General features: G+C 38.2%; 2 protein-coding genes across 5 annotated transcripts in view; one reads left to right on the plus strand and one right to left on the minus strand.

The window, feature by feature from the left end:
• Positions 1-8,415, minus strand: part of scube1 (signal peptide, CUB domain, EGF-like 1) — a 73,256-nt gene extending 64,841 nt beyond the window's left edge. For 3 of the 4 annotated variants that reach the window (XM_056245095.1, XM_056245094.1, XM_056245092.1), the window contains exons 1-2: positions 8,186-8,414; positions 6,271-6,393 (exon numbers count right to left, since the gene is read on the minus strand). In XM_056245095.1, coding sequence (XP_056101070.1) covers positions 6,271-6,393; positions 8,186-8,396 — 334 coding nt within the window. In that variant the 5' untranslated portion in view covers positions 8,397-8,414. Of the gene's footprint in view, positions 1-6,270; positions 6,394-8,185 lie in introns of all 4 variants that reach the window. The other variant, XM_056245093.1, reaches the window with a different exon arrangement.
• Positions 8,416-9,862: 1,447 nt separating this feature from the next.
• samm50l (sorting and assembly machinery component 50 homolog, like) lies at positions 9,863-15,741 on the plus strand. The gene is made up of 15 exons (XM_056245124.1): positions 9,863-10,037; positions 10,229-10,339; positions 10,703-10,804; positions 11,142-11,229; positions 11,624-11,730; positions 12,557-12,687; positions 12,795-12,882; positions 12,964-13,092; positions 13,171-13,242; positions 13,380-13,466; positions 13,636-13,706; positions 14,072-14,139; positions 14,257-14,403; positions 14,766-14,907; positions 15,111-15,741. The coding sequence occupies exons 1-15, from the start codon at positions 10,017-10,019 to the stop codon at positions 15,154-15,156; spliced, it is 1,410 nt and encodes a 469-aa protein (XP_056101099.1). The 5' UTR covers positions 9,863-10,016; the 3' UTR covers positions 15,157-15,741.
• The last annotated feature ends 360 nt before the right edge of the window (positions 15,742-16,101 follow it).

The raw sequence follows: 16,101 nt of genomic DNA on the forward strand, positions 1-16,101 counted from the left end.
GATGGCACACTTAGTGTTGCTTGAAGATGTTTCTGTGTGTGCCTTCAGGCGAGCGTGTCTTTAGAGAGTGTCATATGTACCTATATACCTCAATCACGTAGTCGCGTATTTAAAATACTCCAAATTCATTAACATTATAACAAGGTAAAGCACAAATTCATGTGTGTATCGCATGTGTTATGAACTGGGTGGACATTTTTTGTGAGAAGTTCAAATTAATCCACACAATTGAACTGAATGAGACACAATATGTCCGTCAGTGGCATTACACTAATGCATTATAAAGGTAATCCATCCGAGAACTGTAAGAAAACGAGTGAGAGTCGAGGTCACAGTGTTTTTAGGTGTCCGTGCGTGTTGTGGTCGTCAGCAAGGCTAACAAGCTGTATATGAGCTGCCAGTGAAGGTGTGAGGGGGACGGGGATGTTAAAGAGCGGGACGGCTAGTTCGCTTCCAGCTGACAGACTTCCTGCCCCGGAGCTGTTGTTGATACGGGCCGGCAGCGAGCTGACAGGTCGGGCTGCTGCTTGTCGCCATTTCCGCCGTTGACACACGCTGATCTCTAATTGAAGGAGAAGTGTTTACGCTCAACATCCCATCAGGCAGATTAAGCACCTCCGCTAACACCTCAGCAGGGGTGGAGCCCGCGGGAGGCAACACCTCAACACCCCTATGGCCCAACATAGCACACCCCATGCCCAAATCCTAACTGCTGAAAAACGTGCCATGCAGAGAGCAAAGGAAGGAGGGGTATTGCAAAAAGCCCTTTTCATAACGCAGGAAAGGGACAAACAATGACACCTTGCTAATGTGTGTTTTTGTATTAATCATAATTAATTTGCACGTTTCAATCACACATCCACAGTCAGGTTGAACCTTCGACATCAAGATTTTAGGTTTAGCTCCACATATGTACTGAATAATGTCTGTCTCAGCTATACTGTAAAGGATAATTTTGTAATCTTTTCCGAAGGTCCTGTGAAACAAAACAAAAATAATTTTGTAAAAGTGAAAAAAAGTGCAAAGTTGCATGCAGTCTCAATAAATATGATGCCATAAAAAGTGTATGTACATTAGGATTTTTTTTTTTTTTTTTTTTATGAAGTCCCTTAAGGCCCATTCACACAAAGAACAATAATTATAAAGATAACAATATTAGATTCCACATCAGCGGACGATATCATTCTGTTTATCATAAGCGTGCGCTGCAGTTTTGTCATCTGCCACTTTAAATGCTCGAGCTGTCATTGTTTTTCTCATTCATCAGCAGGAAAAAAATCATTCTGAAAGTGATTTCAGTGATATCGTTCTTCTGTGCCGTTATCGTTATAGTTGTCGTGTAGACTGCTATTCTTTTATATTTAGAATGATTTTTAGAAGTATATCTTATTTTAGAACTATTCTATTATCATTATAGTTATTGTCCTTAGTGTGAACAGGGATTTATGCTCATCAAGGCTGCATTTATTTGATCAAAAATACAATGTGAAAATTTCAACTTAAAAAAAACATATTTCAAAATGTAATTTATTCTTGAGATGGCAAAGCTGAATTTTCAACAACCATTAGTCCAATTGTCAGTGTCATATGATCCTCCAGAATTCATTAACATGCTGATTTGTTTATCAATGTTGAAAACAATTGTGTAGCGTTTTTTTTCCGGATTTTTGATGAATAATAAGTTCAGAACAGCATATGTTTGAAATATAAATCTTTGTAACGTTAAAAATATATTTACGGACACTTGATTAATTGAATTGAACAATTTTACTGACCCCAAACTTTTGAATGATAATAATTATAGAAGAATTTAAAATGCTGTTTAAAAAAAGTTTTTGTGTGGGCGTGCGTGTGTGTGTGTGTGCGTGTGCGCGTATGGTGGCACATAAAGCAGTAAAGAGACTGAAGTGTCCTGTGAGGGGAGGGTCAGGGATGAATGGTGGGCACACTCAGATAGCCAATCAGAGCATTGACAGCTCTGTGATGAGTCCGCAGACACCAGGCAGACAATGGCCTAGCAATGGGCCGACACCTCCATCTCTCATTCCATTTATCTGTCTCTTCCTCACCACCCCCCATGCCCTTTTCTATCATTTTCTCATCGAAACATACAAACACACTCAGAAACACAACTACACACAATCCACCTCAGTCTACACACAAGCAGAGACTAGGGCACTTCTTCAGTAAAGCAGCGACAATTACCTGACCTCTTTAGGTAGAGATAAAAAGGGGATGGAGGGAATGAGAAAAAGAATGAATAAAAAGGCAGGCAAGACAATTTTCTCCAGGTTAAACTGACTGACCCATAGTCCTGATGCCGAGTCATCTTTACAAGCTTTGTTTAATCTTTCTCTACCCTGCAAACAAACCCAGCAGTGAAATCCCCACACTAGCCTCTGGGGATTTAAGATCTGTGGGGATTCCCTTCAACTGAGAAAGCTCATCAATTAAGCAATTTGCATAATCAATAAAACCCAAAAGGGTCAGGAAGGAAGTGCTATGTCATCTCATGCCATAATTTTTATATATAATTATAATCTTTTATCTTTAAAGCATATAAACTTTGTCATTACTGTGTAATTCCAAAGTCACCAAATAAAAATTTGGCTTTCATTAGTCAAACAAACAATAGTCCCGCCCCCAACTCACGGCATTGGTTGAGCCAATGTTGCTGTGTCACGCTGGTCGGGATGCTCAAACAAACAGAGCAATGTTTTGATACTGGCACAAAGCCACTGTGTTTACGTTTTTAGGGGAATCAATCTACGAAAGGCATTTTAATTGCATAGTGCCGTTCACTGTAGGAAAAACCATTAGATGCATTTTACACTGTGAGTTTAGTCTACCAGCCCTAAAAAAACATCAAATACATAACGCAAAGCAGGTTCACAAATCACAGACAACATATGCCTTGACTTTACAATGACAGAAACATGCAAAACACAATTTTCTGAATCACCCATGATAGTAGAGAAGCAGCACTTTTCAAATGTCACAATTACAAGCAGATGCACCTCAAAAACCTGTTTTGTTGTGTCTGTATATCTACTCACCAGTTAAAGAGATGTTTATCTGCAACAACTTATAAAAACCATGTTAAAGATTCAAATAATAGCAAATATATTTAATAATTCTATGAGCACAAAGCTAAAAAGGCAATAATGAATTGCTTGGGGACCAGCTGACTGAATTTACTGAGCATGTCATCACAAAAATTTAACTAATATTTATTTAGAAAACCCAAAGGAGGCAGACGTTTCTCCTGAAACTCCTTAGGAGAAATAGTCGACATATAAGAAGGCTGTAGAGCTATAAAATCGAATTAATGTGAAAAGCATAGCTCAGATTATATGATCTTAAAGAAATTAGATGAGAAACATTTTAGATCTTTCGAAGACTTTGGTATGTTGGCAAATCTGAGCACATGACACTGTTGAGATCTCTTCTGAAACTTCAGATAAGACACATTTGAGATTACTGGGGTTTTTTTCTTAGGAGAAACACCTGAGAAATCAGGAGACTCCATCTGACCTCCATTTCATCTCATTGGTGTATAGGAGAAACAACTGAGACGTTAAGGAGATCTTATTTATGATTATTCTTTTCTAATGGTCTGGAATTAAGGTGTTTTATGAGAAACTGCTGAGACAGAGGCCCTGTTTACACCTGCATGCGTGTGATCGATCAGATCACAAGTCGACGACGCTAAATACAGGTGTAGACCGGGTCTAAAACGTTTTGAGCTTGTCCACAGAGGTAGAAGCAATCCGGTGCATTCGACCGGATTGCTTTGGTAGTGTGAATGCTCATGTGATCGAATGTGTTCGAACAGAAGCAAAAGATCTGAAAAAGCCCATAAATTTACCCGCCATTAGACCCTCCTCTCGAAGAAATCAGAACAGAAGTGGTTGAAAGTGGACAAAAGAAACACCAGGTGTAAATAGGAAAATGTCTCCCACATCTACTTGTGATCCGATCGACCAAAACGCATCTTAATTCCAGGTGTAAACAGGGCCAAAGGTATACATTACTGAAACAGCTAAGCTTTCAAAGACCAATCTCCGAGCAAAATAAATGTACTTTTGATTGGCATCTTGGTTAATAAGAGCACAGTTTAAGACATTTTATGCGACACACCTGGCTTGCTAGGAGAAACATCTAAAAAACATCTAAAAAGCCATTTAGCCTATTTGTTGTCTACAAGTAACAATTGAGATATTAAAGAGATGGGTTCTGAATCTCCTCATGCTCAACATGCAGACTTCACCAGCATGTAACTGGACCACAAAGGCACTGATGTGCAGACAGACACAATGACTGCATTAGAGTGTTAGCGAGCATTTTCTTAATTTTCTTCAAAGCCAAACACGCAGGGCTTTAATTAAAGGGTGGGTATTGGGGGTGTTAATGGGCTTTTTTTGCTTCAGACAAAACAGCCCCCCCACTCCCCACAATACACCACATTACACTGTGGACGGAATGTCCGCTCAGACAGAATAAGAGCAAAAAGAAAAGAAGAAAAAAAAAAGAGAAGAGATGCACGCATAGTTAACATGCTAAGACCAAAGCAGACCGGTCGGATTCAACATAACTGACAGCCTCATTGCCTCGCGACCGTAGACTGCGGTTTGAAGGTGGGAGGAAAAGGCTTCTGTAAAGTCCAGAACATTCCCCGTGTTTCCTTAGAGAAATAAAAAGATGTTGTTCTAGCCCACGCTGTCTGGCCTCAGCAGGAGTATCAAGCGCTAACTGAAGAGCAGTCTGGTGCAATGCCACTTCACATCCACCTAATTCATTAATGCAATTGAGAATGGGTTTCGGGTTTCATAATAGGTAGAGAGCTCATTTCACCCTTTTCCTGAAACACAAGCTCCACACATGTGGGTGAAACGGGGAGAGAGTGCGGCAAAACTAACAATCTAGAATCCACAGATGAAGAACACAGAGTACAATAACAGGAAACACCAGAGAGAGAGAATAACCCGACTGTTTGTCAGCTCTAAAAGTGTCCATCATGCTCGGTGCACCTCAGTGATGCTCTGACACACACAAACTCATTATGTAGCTCGCAGTCTTTAATCGCACCAGCTAGAAGTCAGAGAAGTGTGTGTGTGTGCGTGCGTGCATGAGAGAGTGCGTTTATATATTCAAGATTCTTGAACACAAATTCATCCTGGGTTAACTTAACCTGGACCTAAAAATCATCACTTGATTTATCAATAACTGTACCCTGCACCTGCTCAGCCATGAAACGGAAGTGTGAAATTGTGAGTATCAAATAAGAAATAGAGCCTAAACTTTGAGTATTTAATTCTACAATATTAGAGGATCATTTTTAAAATAATGTATAAAATGTTTTCTCGCAAATATTTCAATTCTACTTTTCACTTAAAGTGTTATGCTGATAACATATTTTGTAAAGAAAAAATATTGATTTAGAAAAATGCATATCGTATATAACCTTTTTAATATAATGCAAATATATCATTTTAATGAAAGAAATGTATGACGAAAAAAATGCATATTGCATATACATTTTGTCATATAATGCCAATCTATAATTCTGAATGAAAAAATATTAAATTAGAAAAATACATATTGTATATAATTTTTTTTGTAATATAATGCAAATATATAATCTTTATTGAAAAAATATTAAATTAGAAAAAATGCATATTGTTTATCCATGTTTTGTAATATAATGCCAACATATAATTTCAATAAAACATTTATTAAATTAGACAATCACTGTTTTGTTCTCCAGTCACTATGTTCTCCAAAAATCACATTAGCTATTAAATAACCTATAACGATCAACTACTAAATTGTTCTGTTACAAAAAACACATTCAGAACTTTCTTCCAACATATGTATTTATGCCCAAAAGCATGTCCAGTACCTGCTCAATAGATGTATGTGATTGTACAGAGATGTGGCGTGATGTTAGTGTGTGTCTATGAGTGTTTCAGTGAATGTGTGAGTGTGATCCGCTCTGATCGTGTGTGTGTGTGTGTGTGTGTGTTGGCTCCAGCTGTGCTGTGCTCTCGAGCAGAACAGGAGAGGGAGGTGTAAAGACTGGAGCAGGTTTTGGCCTCCCAGCACCTCTCACCCTCACACTGCACTTCCTCCTCACTAATTAAGACCCACAGCAGGATCTAGAGAACAGCTGGATGACCTGACTGAGTGTGTGTGTGTGTGTGACAGCGAGAGACGGGTGGACAGGGACGGAACGAGCGAAACAGAAGGAGAGAGATCTGTCTGGCCCACCTTCGCAGTGCTTGCCATCTCCCTTGTAACCAGTCTTGCAGATGCACTTGAAGGACTTGGGAGTGTTCTGGCAGAGAGCGTCGATGTGACAGTCATCTGTGGCTTCGGAGCACTCGTCGGCATCTGTGGAGTAATCACATGGGATAAGATTTAGCTGAATGCGTGTTACACATCGATCTGAAAAGATAATAGAGTCAAATCAGACAGTGACAGCAAATAAAAGAGAAGTCACTAGATGAAGATGCTTTATAAAGTGCCTATTTTGGTTTAAGCCAGCCGAAAATCTAATGCTTCAATAGTAGGTCAGTTTCTAAAAGCATGACACCCTCTCTATTTAAATCAGTACAATACAAATAATAAAACAGAGAAGGGTCATTACATTAATCTTTCAGTTTCATTCATATTGGTTCCAAAAGCGAATAACATTCAAACAGAAGAGCAAGAAGGAGTTCCAGAAACAGCTAATCCTCCTCAGTGCAGCACATACCCTTCTACCAAACGACAATCCAGTCAAACTGAATTAGATAAACATTGACTTTAATGAAAAATCTGTTTTATGTGTTTCTTTTGACAGGAGATTCAGGGTGTGGTAAATGTTACTCTTTGTCTGTTCTGAGAACAGTTTACTTTCTCTTATGGGGTTCTTATTGCTGGTTTAGACAGGTGAAACTGAACAGAACAGAATAAAAATGACAAAATCTTATTGAGACAGGACAAGGGCAGTCCGGAAGGAAGAAGTTCAGCCTTTTTAGCCAAGAAAGACGGTCCAATAAAGTGATACATTGATACACATAAAAAGCAGATATTATGCTCATTCATTCTCCAGATACAGAGGTGAATGGATGAATGAATGAATGAATGAATGAATGAATGAGCAGACTGTTGGAAAGCTACTTTGGGAGATATTGTCTTTTTGAAGAGGTTAAGGAGGTTGTTTGGTTGGTTATAGATGTGTAGTAGACTCAATCCTGTCACCCCAACAGTGACACACCACTGGCCCCCCAAACTCTTCTTTGTCTTTTCATGAAATCGTGTGAATTCTTTAAACTTCACGCAAACGTAAAAAGTCGCAGAATCCAACTGATCACCTTTTGCGCAACGGTGCGCTCTTTACATCCAACATCCAAGCCATAAATACGCATGAAGCGTGTGTGTGAGAGAGAGAAAAACAGAGAATCCTTTCTAAAGTTTTGTTTGTGCATTCCATAACTTAATCTGTTAAAGTAGCCTACTGTCTATTTAAAAAGACTGAAAACCGGGAAAACCAAAAGTCCGTTATGCGCAATAGTCAGACTCATTTGGAGATGAGTCATTCATCTCGGTTTATTTGCAAAAGCATTGTGTCTGACCTAAAATACACACGTGAAAATATAAAATACTACAAATCCTTCAGTCGTGTCGTGGTTAAAAATAACCAACAGACAGTTTTTATTGTTTGTATCATTATTGACTTTTTCCAGGCATTCATTATGGAGAGACACAATGCGTATTGATGGTGGTGGAGGAGTGAGGGGTCGATAAGCCCCCCGGACCGACCCCATCAGGGCGGCTCATGTTCCTATAGACCCTATGGGACTTAGAAGAGCTCTCCTTAAGGAATATCAAGAGCATAAAACTGCGCGTTAAACGCGTTCAAATACGCATACGCCTTATTCCGTAAGTTTTTCCAGCTCTTATGTCAATAACGAGAGAGCAATATTTTAAATGTTATGACTAAATTTGTATTCTAAATGAATGCAATAATAATTAATTATACAGAATTTATATTGCAATTACACTGAAATAATTTGCAATTACACTGAAATAATTTGCATACAAACATGCAACCACTGAATTATAGCCAATATCAGGTGTTAAAAGTTTCACCCAAAAATATGTGAAAGATCCAGGGAAAAAAACAGAATGGAACACTTACCTGCGACTGCAACATTTCCCATGACATCCAAAGTATTTATGATGAGGAAAAACAAACAGACGTCCAGGGAGAAGCAGGCAGGACCCATGGTTAGAGGCTGTGAGTGAATGGACTTCTCCAGTTGTGCGTTTCTTTGATAAGAAGGATTTCTGCTGCTTCTGGCAGAGAGAGCACGAGAGCTCCAGCCGCCTGCTGATTGGCTTGCGCACATTTGAGGAGGAGATGGGAGGTGGAAGAAAGGGGGACAGAGAGAGAGAGAGAGAGAGAGAGAGAGAGAGAGAGAGAGAGAGAGAGAGAGAGAGAGAGAGAGAGAGAGAGAGGTCTCTCTCTCTCTCTCTCTTTCTCTCTCAGTGCGCGCGCCTAAATCTAGATAGATAGATAGATAGATAGATAGATAGATAGATAGATAGATAGATAGATAGATAGATAGATAGATAGATAGATAGATAGATAGACAGATAGACAGATAGACAGATAGACAGATAGACAGATAGATAGATAGATAGATAGATAGATAGATAGATAGATAGATAGATAGAAAGATAGATAGATAGGGTCATTATGTCATATGAAAAAGTACAAAAGCAATAACAGTCTGAATTATGGCAATAAATATAACAAATGTAACTGATAGCATATCTATAGCATTTCCGGCAATTGTTAAATGGACATTTAAAAATTGCCTAATGAAAGTGTTTCTCAGTTTGGATTAATCTAATCATCCCAGTATGTTAAAAGTTGAACTTTATAGTTAAACAAAAAGAAAAATCGCTTTTGAGTTTTGGTTGTGTGAGAGTAGCTGCTTACGGTATTTAAAGCCAGGTAATCAATAAAATACCAATCACAGGAGAGGACATGCTGCCCCCTGGCGACCGAACAGCAGTACACACCTTGTAAAAAGCACTGTGGTTGTGTGCCATTATACAGTGACAAATTAATTTGAATGACTTTTCTAGTTGCGTGTAATTACTGGATATGATTTTTTAATCTAATTTAATAAATATTGCATTTTACATTAACAAAAAGCAATTTCTAAATTACAAAAATATTCTAAAAAAAAGAAAGAAAAAAAGAACCCCGGCTACTACTTTATGACTTTCAAAGATTATATTAGGATTCGATTGTATTAACCTAATTATATTCTTTTTTTTCCAGGCCTGAAAATCACGAATTCCCTGATATATCCAGGTTTTATATGACCATTAAAACACTATACCAAGGTAGGCTACTTAAAAAAACAGAAGTAGCCTAGGCTACCATATATATTTTTTTGTTTTAAAAAGGGGGAAAAAGGTGCGAAGCCTTTTAAAGTGAGAAATAATAGTTTTTACGTGACCTCATGCAGGGCACCAAAACGAAATCTTTGACGCATTATCAGCAAGACTTGAAACATGTCTACGATAGGGTTTACAACACAGACATACAAACAAACAAACAAACAACAAAGAGACAGACAGACAGACAGAGTCATCCTAGCTGTGAAGTATTGTCTCTCTGAGGGTCTGAAAGACGCGGTCCATGTATAGCTCCTAACTTTTACATTTGCCCTTTTCACAAGTAAATCCTGTGTGTCTGAAACGCGCTGCACAAGTTGAGTGAACGCGCGCGACGCTAAGGAACGCGCCGTCCGCAACACCACATACAGCGGACCCGCCTGTGTGTGACGTCACATAATTCTAGCCAATTGCAGTGCAGGTACGCCAAGCGGTTGCGTGTCATGGCGTCCTCCTTGAAGGGGGTTGGGTTCGCAGATTCATAATAACTGCGATATTTTACATTCCCACGATCAGCGCAGCGGCTCTAACACGTTTAGGATATTATTGCACTAACAATGGGGACTGTGCACGCACGGGTAAGTGTTTTCTTAAAAACGCAGGGTGAAATATTCTTGGTTTGCCTGTGACCTCTTGTGCTCCGAATTATTTTGCTGGTTTATTGCTTGTTGTTGTATTGTTAAAGAAAGCTGCTCGTCTTTATGTACATGACATTGGATATTAGCTATACATATGTGCAGAATATTTGCAATGTTTTTTTTTTTTGTAGAGTATGGATTCTTACCCCATGTATGGGCGAGATCTGGGCGTCAACCCAGATGATATGGAAATGATGGAGGCGGTGCAAGAAACTAAGCAAGAGGTTTTAGAAAATAAAAATGTAAGTTTTGTCAAACTGATTCTGACTTCTTTTAAATCGTTTTAAACTTATAAAATTATATTACCATGTTTGTTTGTTTGTTTTGGATATTTGGATAATGGTTATACCATGTATATGTAATGGTACATGAGTAGTGAACATGAATATATCTTGATTACCACGTTTCATTTCTGACTGTACCACCCTTACAAAAAAGTACCATAAAACTCTGATGCTATTAGATGGCAATGCCATAGTATTTACATTGTATTCCAAAATACTTCCAAGAATACTATTGTGTATGTCCAAAAATACGGTATTACCGTTGTTGTATCATGTCCACAATCTGCAGTCACACACTATGACATCTCTGTTCTCTTCTAGGTTGTTGTACAACATGTCAACATTGAAGGGTTGGGCAGAACTAAAGAGGATTACTTGGGCTATGAAATCTCTGATGTCTTCACTGCCAGAAACCTGGTTGAAGTAAGTGAGCTGTCAAGAAGGTCAAAGTGTTTATTGGGACGGGTTATTATGAGTAGCGATAGACCAAAATGGTCCAAGGCGGATTTAGTGGACAGTGCACTTTTTTTCTTTCTTTTTTTTTCAATTTCAGATATATTTTTGCTTTGGATAAAAATGTCTGTAAATGCATAGATAGATCATTAGATACAATTATTACTAGCTACGTCTTATGTGCTGACATTAATTGTATCCAATGTATCAGCATTAAATAATAGGCCATAGATATCAGCCATTAAGAAACTCTATCGGTCGATCACCAATTTAGTAGACAAGGTAACAAGCCCAGTCTTTTGTTCAGGTGATGAGAAAATCCCATGAGGCCAGACAGAGGTTGCTCCGTCTTGGCATATTCAAAGACGTGGAGGTGGTGATTGACATCTCAGAAGGTACAGCATCCATAACATCTTCATGCCCAATTTAGAATTTATCTTCATGCCCAGTTTAAAACGAATGTGTCCAGTTTTTCTGTACTGAGCTGTTGCGTTCTTCTAGACTTTCGACATTTACAAATTGTACAAGCAAACCGCTGTGCTGGAGAATATTAACCTACACCAGCTCATTTACATACTCATAAAGACAGAAAAAACAGTGGGTCCAAAAGTCAGCCTTTTTATTATCAGTATTAAATGTGTGTGTATATATACAGTATACACACAGTACATAGGAGAATGGCAATGAGAATTTTCATCTATGAATTTGATTTCATAGAGGAATCTACCCTGCATTACATTCAGCTACAGTGTTGTTCATAAGATGCTGTCTTTCTGATCTCCTCTTTAGGAGCCAATGCTCTGCCAAATGGACTTGATGTTACATTTGAGGTTACTGAGCTTAAACGACTTACAGGCAGTTATAATACCATGGTTGGAAACAATGAAGGCAGTATGGTAAGAACCATTATACACACAGAAATTACTTTGCATCCTAACCCCAGGTGTGACGTCTGTCCACACTGAAATAAAAAATACTGTATGACCAACAGTCAATTATAACATATGTGATATGGATGGGATTTTGGACCAATGAGATTTTACTGTGGCCGTGGCTACACATTGCACCACTGCAGAAATAGTATCAAAGTGATGTGTGAAATGTCCTGTCAATCATCTTTTTGACCATTGTTGTTTTCGGTAACTGAAGAAAAGCTAAAATAAAGTAAAATATAAATAGTGGATGACAAACAAACTTGAAAACTGAAATAAATTAATAAGTTTAAGTGCTAGAATGACAAAAATAAAACTGAAATTATATAATTTCATATAAAAGAGAGCCAGACAGAAATATTAAAAACAAATAAGAATCACGAAATTTAAAATGAAAACTGAAAATATATATTAAAAGAAGCTAATTCAAAATATGAATAAACTATATTGGTATATACAAAGTACTAAAATGGCACTTTTACTCTCAAATAAGATTTTCTTTCATGCTATGAATAGAATAATATTTAATATGAATAATAATATTAATAATAACATTTACAGTCAGTGTGAGTATTGCTATTATCACTAGTGCTGTCAAATCGATTTATCACGATTAATTGCATCTAACATAAAAGTTTGTAAATGTATAGATACATACACACACACATATATATATATATATATATATATATCGCAATTAATCAATTTGACAGCACCAATTATCACTCTTTCTTAGATTTTCTGTGTAGTTTCATTGTGTTACTGCATTTGTGTGTTTGTACCTCTAAAGGTCTTGGGTATTAAACTTCCAAATATGATTGGCCGAGGAGAGAAGCTCACCTTTCAGTTTTCCTATGGAACTAAGGAGACGTCCTACGGCCTGTCCTTCTTTAAACCACAGTCGGGATATTATGAACGCAAGTATGTTTTCTGCAAACAACGTAAAACTTTAAAGATGAAGTGTGTCACTTTTCTTCGATGTTAAGATCCAAGATATTGAATAACGTTGGCTTATTTGCTTTGTGTAGCTTCACTCTAAACCTGTACAAAGTCACCGGCCAGTTCCCGTGGAGCTCTCTAAAAGAGACGGACAGGGGAGTTTCTACAGAGCTCAGTGTAAGCTATTAAATGTGATGTGATTTTAGGCCATTGGTTGTACTTAATAAAGAAAGATATAATGCGATATGTGTCTTGCAGTTCCCTCTGTGGATGACGGATCACACTCTGAAGTGGGAGGGTGTGTGGCGTGAGCTGGGATGTCTGGCCCGCAGCGCCTCCTTTGCAGTGAGAGAGGAGAGCGGACACACTCTTAAATCCGCCCTTTCTGTAAGCTCTGCTCTGTTGCGTTGAAGTTTCGCCTCCATGCTTTCAGACTGATTTCATGGATTTCTTGTCTCTTACAAGCACACCATGGTAGTAGACACCAGGAACTCTGCCATCCTGCCCCGAAGAGGTGCCTTACTGCGGCTCAACCAGGTGTGTGAACTTGAACATCAGCCCAGAACTTATCACTAGCTGTTTTGTATTTCTTTGCTCACCGTTAGTTTGCCTCACAATGTCCATCACTGATTAAAACTGTCTGGACAATAGTTGTGTTGGCTCTGTTGGTTTAGGAGCTGGCAGGATACACCGGAGGAGATGCCAGCTTTCTCAAAGAGGACGTTGAGCTGCAGCTTAACAAACCATTTATCTGGGGATCGGTGCGTGTGGTCTTCATTCACGTATATTGTTATAGATATTTCTGGTTTTGCCATTGTTTATCATGCTCTAACTGCCTTAGAAAGTTGCTATAAAAGTCTCTTTTTAAAGGACATTTGTGATATTTGGACATTAGTATTATTAAGTAGCTCTAATGATTTTCTCTTATAGGTGTTATCCGCATCTTTATGGGGTGGGATGCTCTTTCCTCTTGGGCGTCAGCCTGCCTCTATTGCTGACAGGTGTGTGTGTGTTTGTTTGCTTGCTTTTAGGTGGTTGCTCCATTGTTCCTTGAAAGGTTTTATAGTTATAATTGCTTATAAATTTATAATTATGTGCTAATAAAAACCATCTTGTATTGTTTAAAGAAACATTTTATAATGATAAATCCACACTGCTCAATTAAAAAGGCATTCAGAAAAGACATGTTTAGACTAATTTAGACACTGAATTAAAGAGGCCAAATTATGCCCTTTTTCAAAGTCTTGATTTTGTTTTTAGGATCTACTAGAATAGGTTTTTATGCTTGAATGTTCAAAAACACAACACCTCTCTTATTAATATAAACTTCAGTCAAATTACATTGTGCATGTGTGTTTTCTGTCAGGTTCTACCTGGGCGGCCCAACCAGTGTCAGAGGTTTCGGCATGTACAGTATAGGACCTCAGAGTGAAGGTACAGGCGTATGTGTGTGTGTGTGTATGTATGTATGTATGTATGTGTGTATATATATATAGGGTATGATCACAGCACACCTTCCGATCTTTTTCCTTTGATATCTTACCTGATCAGGTGATTATCTGGGTGGGGAAGCGTATTGGGCTGGTGGGCTTCACCTTTACACACCCCTCCCCTTCCGCTCAAACAAGGGCGGTCTGGCTGACCTCTTCAGAACACACTTCTTCCTTAATGCTGGAAACCTTTGCAACCTCAACTACGGTCAGTAGTCTCAGAAAAATTTGATTAGTTTTTTCCAAGGAAGTGCAGTTGTCTGTTGCAGGGCTATTATTGTTAACTAAAATGAAAAATAAAAAATATTTTAAAAAAATCAGAATATTAATAAAAACTATTACTATTAATAGTTTCTAAAATAACACTGTTTTATAGTCATTGAATGAATATATGCATTGAAGCCTTTTGTCCACATGGTGATGCTAATGTTCCAATGAAACTTCAGGATGACACTTTCAAGTTAGAGACTACAGTGGGCAGAGTATTATGAAACCTTCATGTGGTGTAAATCAAGCTGTTTATCCCTTCACAGTAGTGTGAGCCTGTAATTCTGCACTGTGTTTGTGTAGGAGAGGGACCACGTGCACATCTGCAGAAGTTAGCGGAGTGTATCCGTTGGTCTTACGGCGCTGGTATAATTCTACGCCTGGGAAACATTGCTAGGCTTGAACTCAATTACTGCTTCCCCATGGGTGTTCAAAGCGGAGACAGGTACATATACACATCCACTGAACCCTATTTATGCATAAAGGTAGGGTAGGCAATGCTTTTCATAAACACTTTTTGTTATACTGGTTGAAACTCTCTTCACATACTGATAGCAAATAATAATAGAAGTGGTCTGAATATTATTATTATTATACAGCATTGTAACCACTGATTTAAATCTTAAATCATTTTTTGTTCCCTGACAGGATATGTGACGGTGTTCAGTTTGGAGCAGGCATCCGTTTTCTGTGATCTCTTCAACTGCTGTCCTACTGTTGCAGCAGGGATTTGTGGGATAGCGCATACGATTTTTGTAATATTTTTGGATGTTAAACCCAAATTGAGGGATCCCTACTGCATGCATGCTCTGAGGATGCACTTTGTTTTTGTACCTTTAAGACAAAAAAAGTGGTTTTCCTGCTTACCTCTCTCACTGTTTGATTAAGTGTCCAGTGTTAAGTGAACAAAGATGTATGACATCTTATCCAGTCTGCAAGGAGACTGCAGGTGCTAATAGAGTTAGGCTTTTACAGCTGTTTCCAATGAGGAGAGCTTTAGTGATTATTCATGATCAAGCTGTTAAACCTGAGATTCAAATCCACACCACCGTCCACCCTTATGTGTTCTTTGTTGGCCAATGTTTCAGCCAGTTCAGTCATGCCAAACTAGATAATTGAATTGATTCAAACTGACCTCACAGAATGAGTAGAGAGTTGAAGTCCCCTTCGTGAAATCCACCAGCAGTGCTTTATTATTAGGACACTTTTTATTATCGTTTGAACTTTAAAATTATGTTATATTGTGCACAAAAAATAAACCTCCTGGTTCCCTAATGCATTTGCTCTTATTTTGTCATCATTTTAAAAAAGCACAACATATTTTATTACATTAAACGGCTGAAACTGAGTTGTCAAACACAACAGACATCTATAACAAGGCATTTCTTACAGGCTAATGTTGTACGTGTGAACCGCTAATCGAAAGAAAATTACAGGGTCTGCTGGAGACATTACTGGGTGAACGATAAACATTTGAGGTTGAAAAAGATGAAAGATCTCAAAGGCTCATATTAAACTACTTTTTCATCTTGTTACAAAACTGTGGTTTTAGTGCCTTGAGTGCCAAAACACACATCAGAACAATTGTTTCTGTCCATCAAAGGTGACAGGCAGGTCATGACCAGCTTGATATCTGTCA

This window comes from Rhinichthys klamathensis, unplaced genomic scaffold, assembly GCF_029890125.1.
Source record: "Rhinichthys klamathensis goyatoka isolate OS25496 unplaced genomic scaffold, OSU_Roscu_1.1 h1tg000029l_1, whole genome shotgun sequence".
Taxonomy (NCBI): domain Eukaryota; kingdom Metazoa; phylum Chordata; class Actinopteri; order Cypriniformes; family Leuciscidae; genus Rhinichthys; species Rhinichthys klamathensis.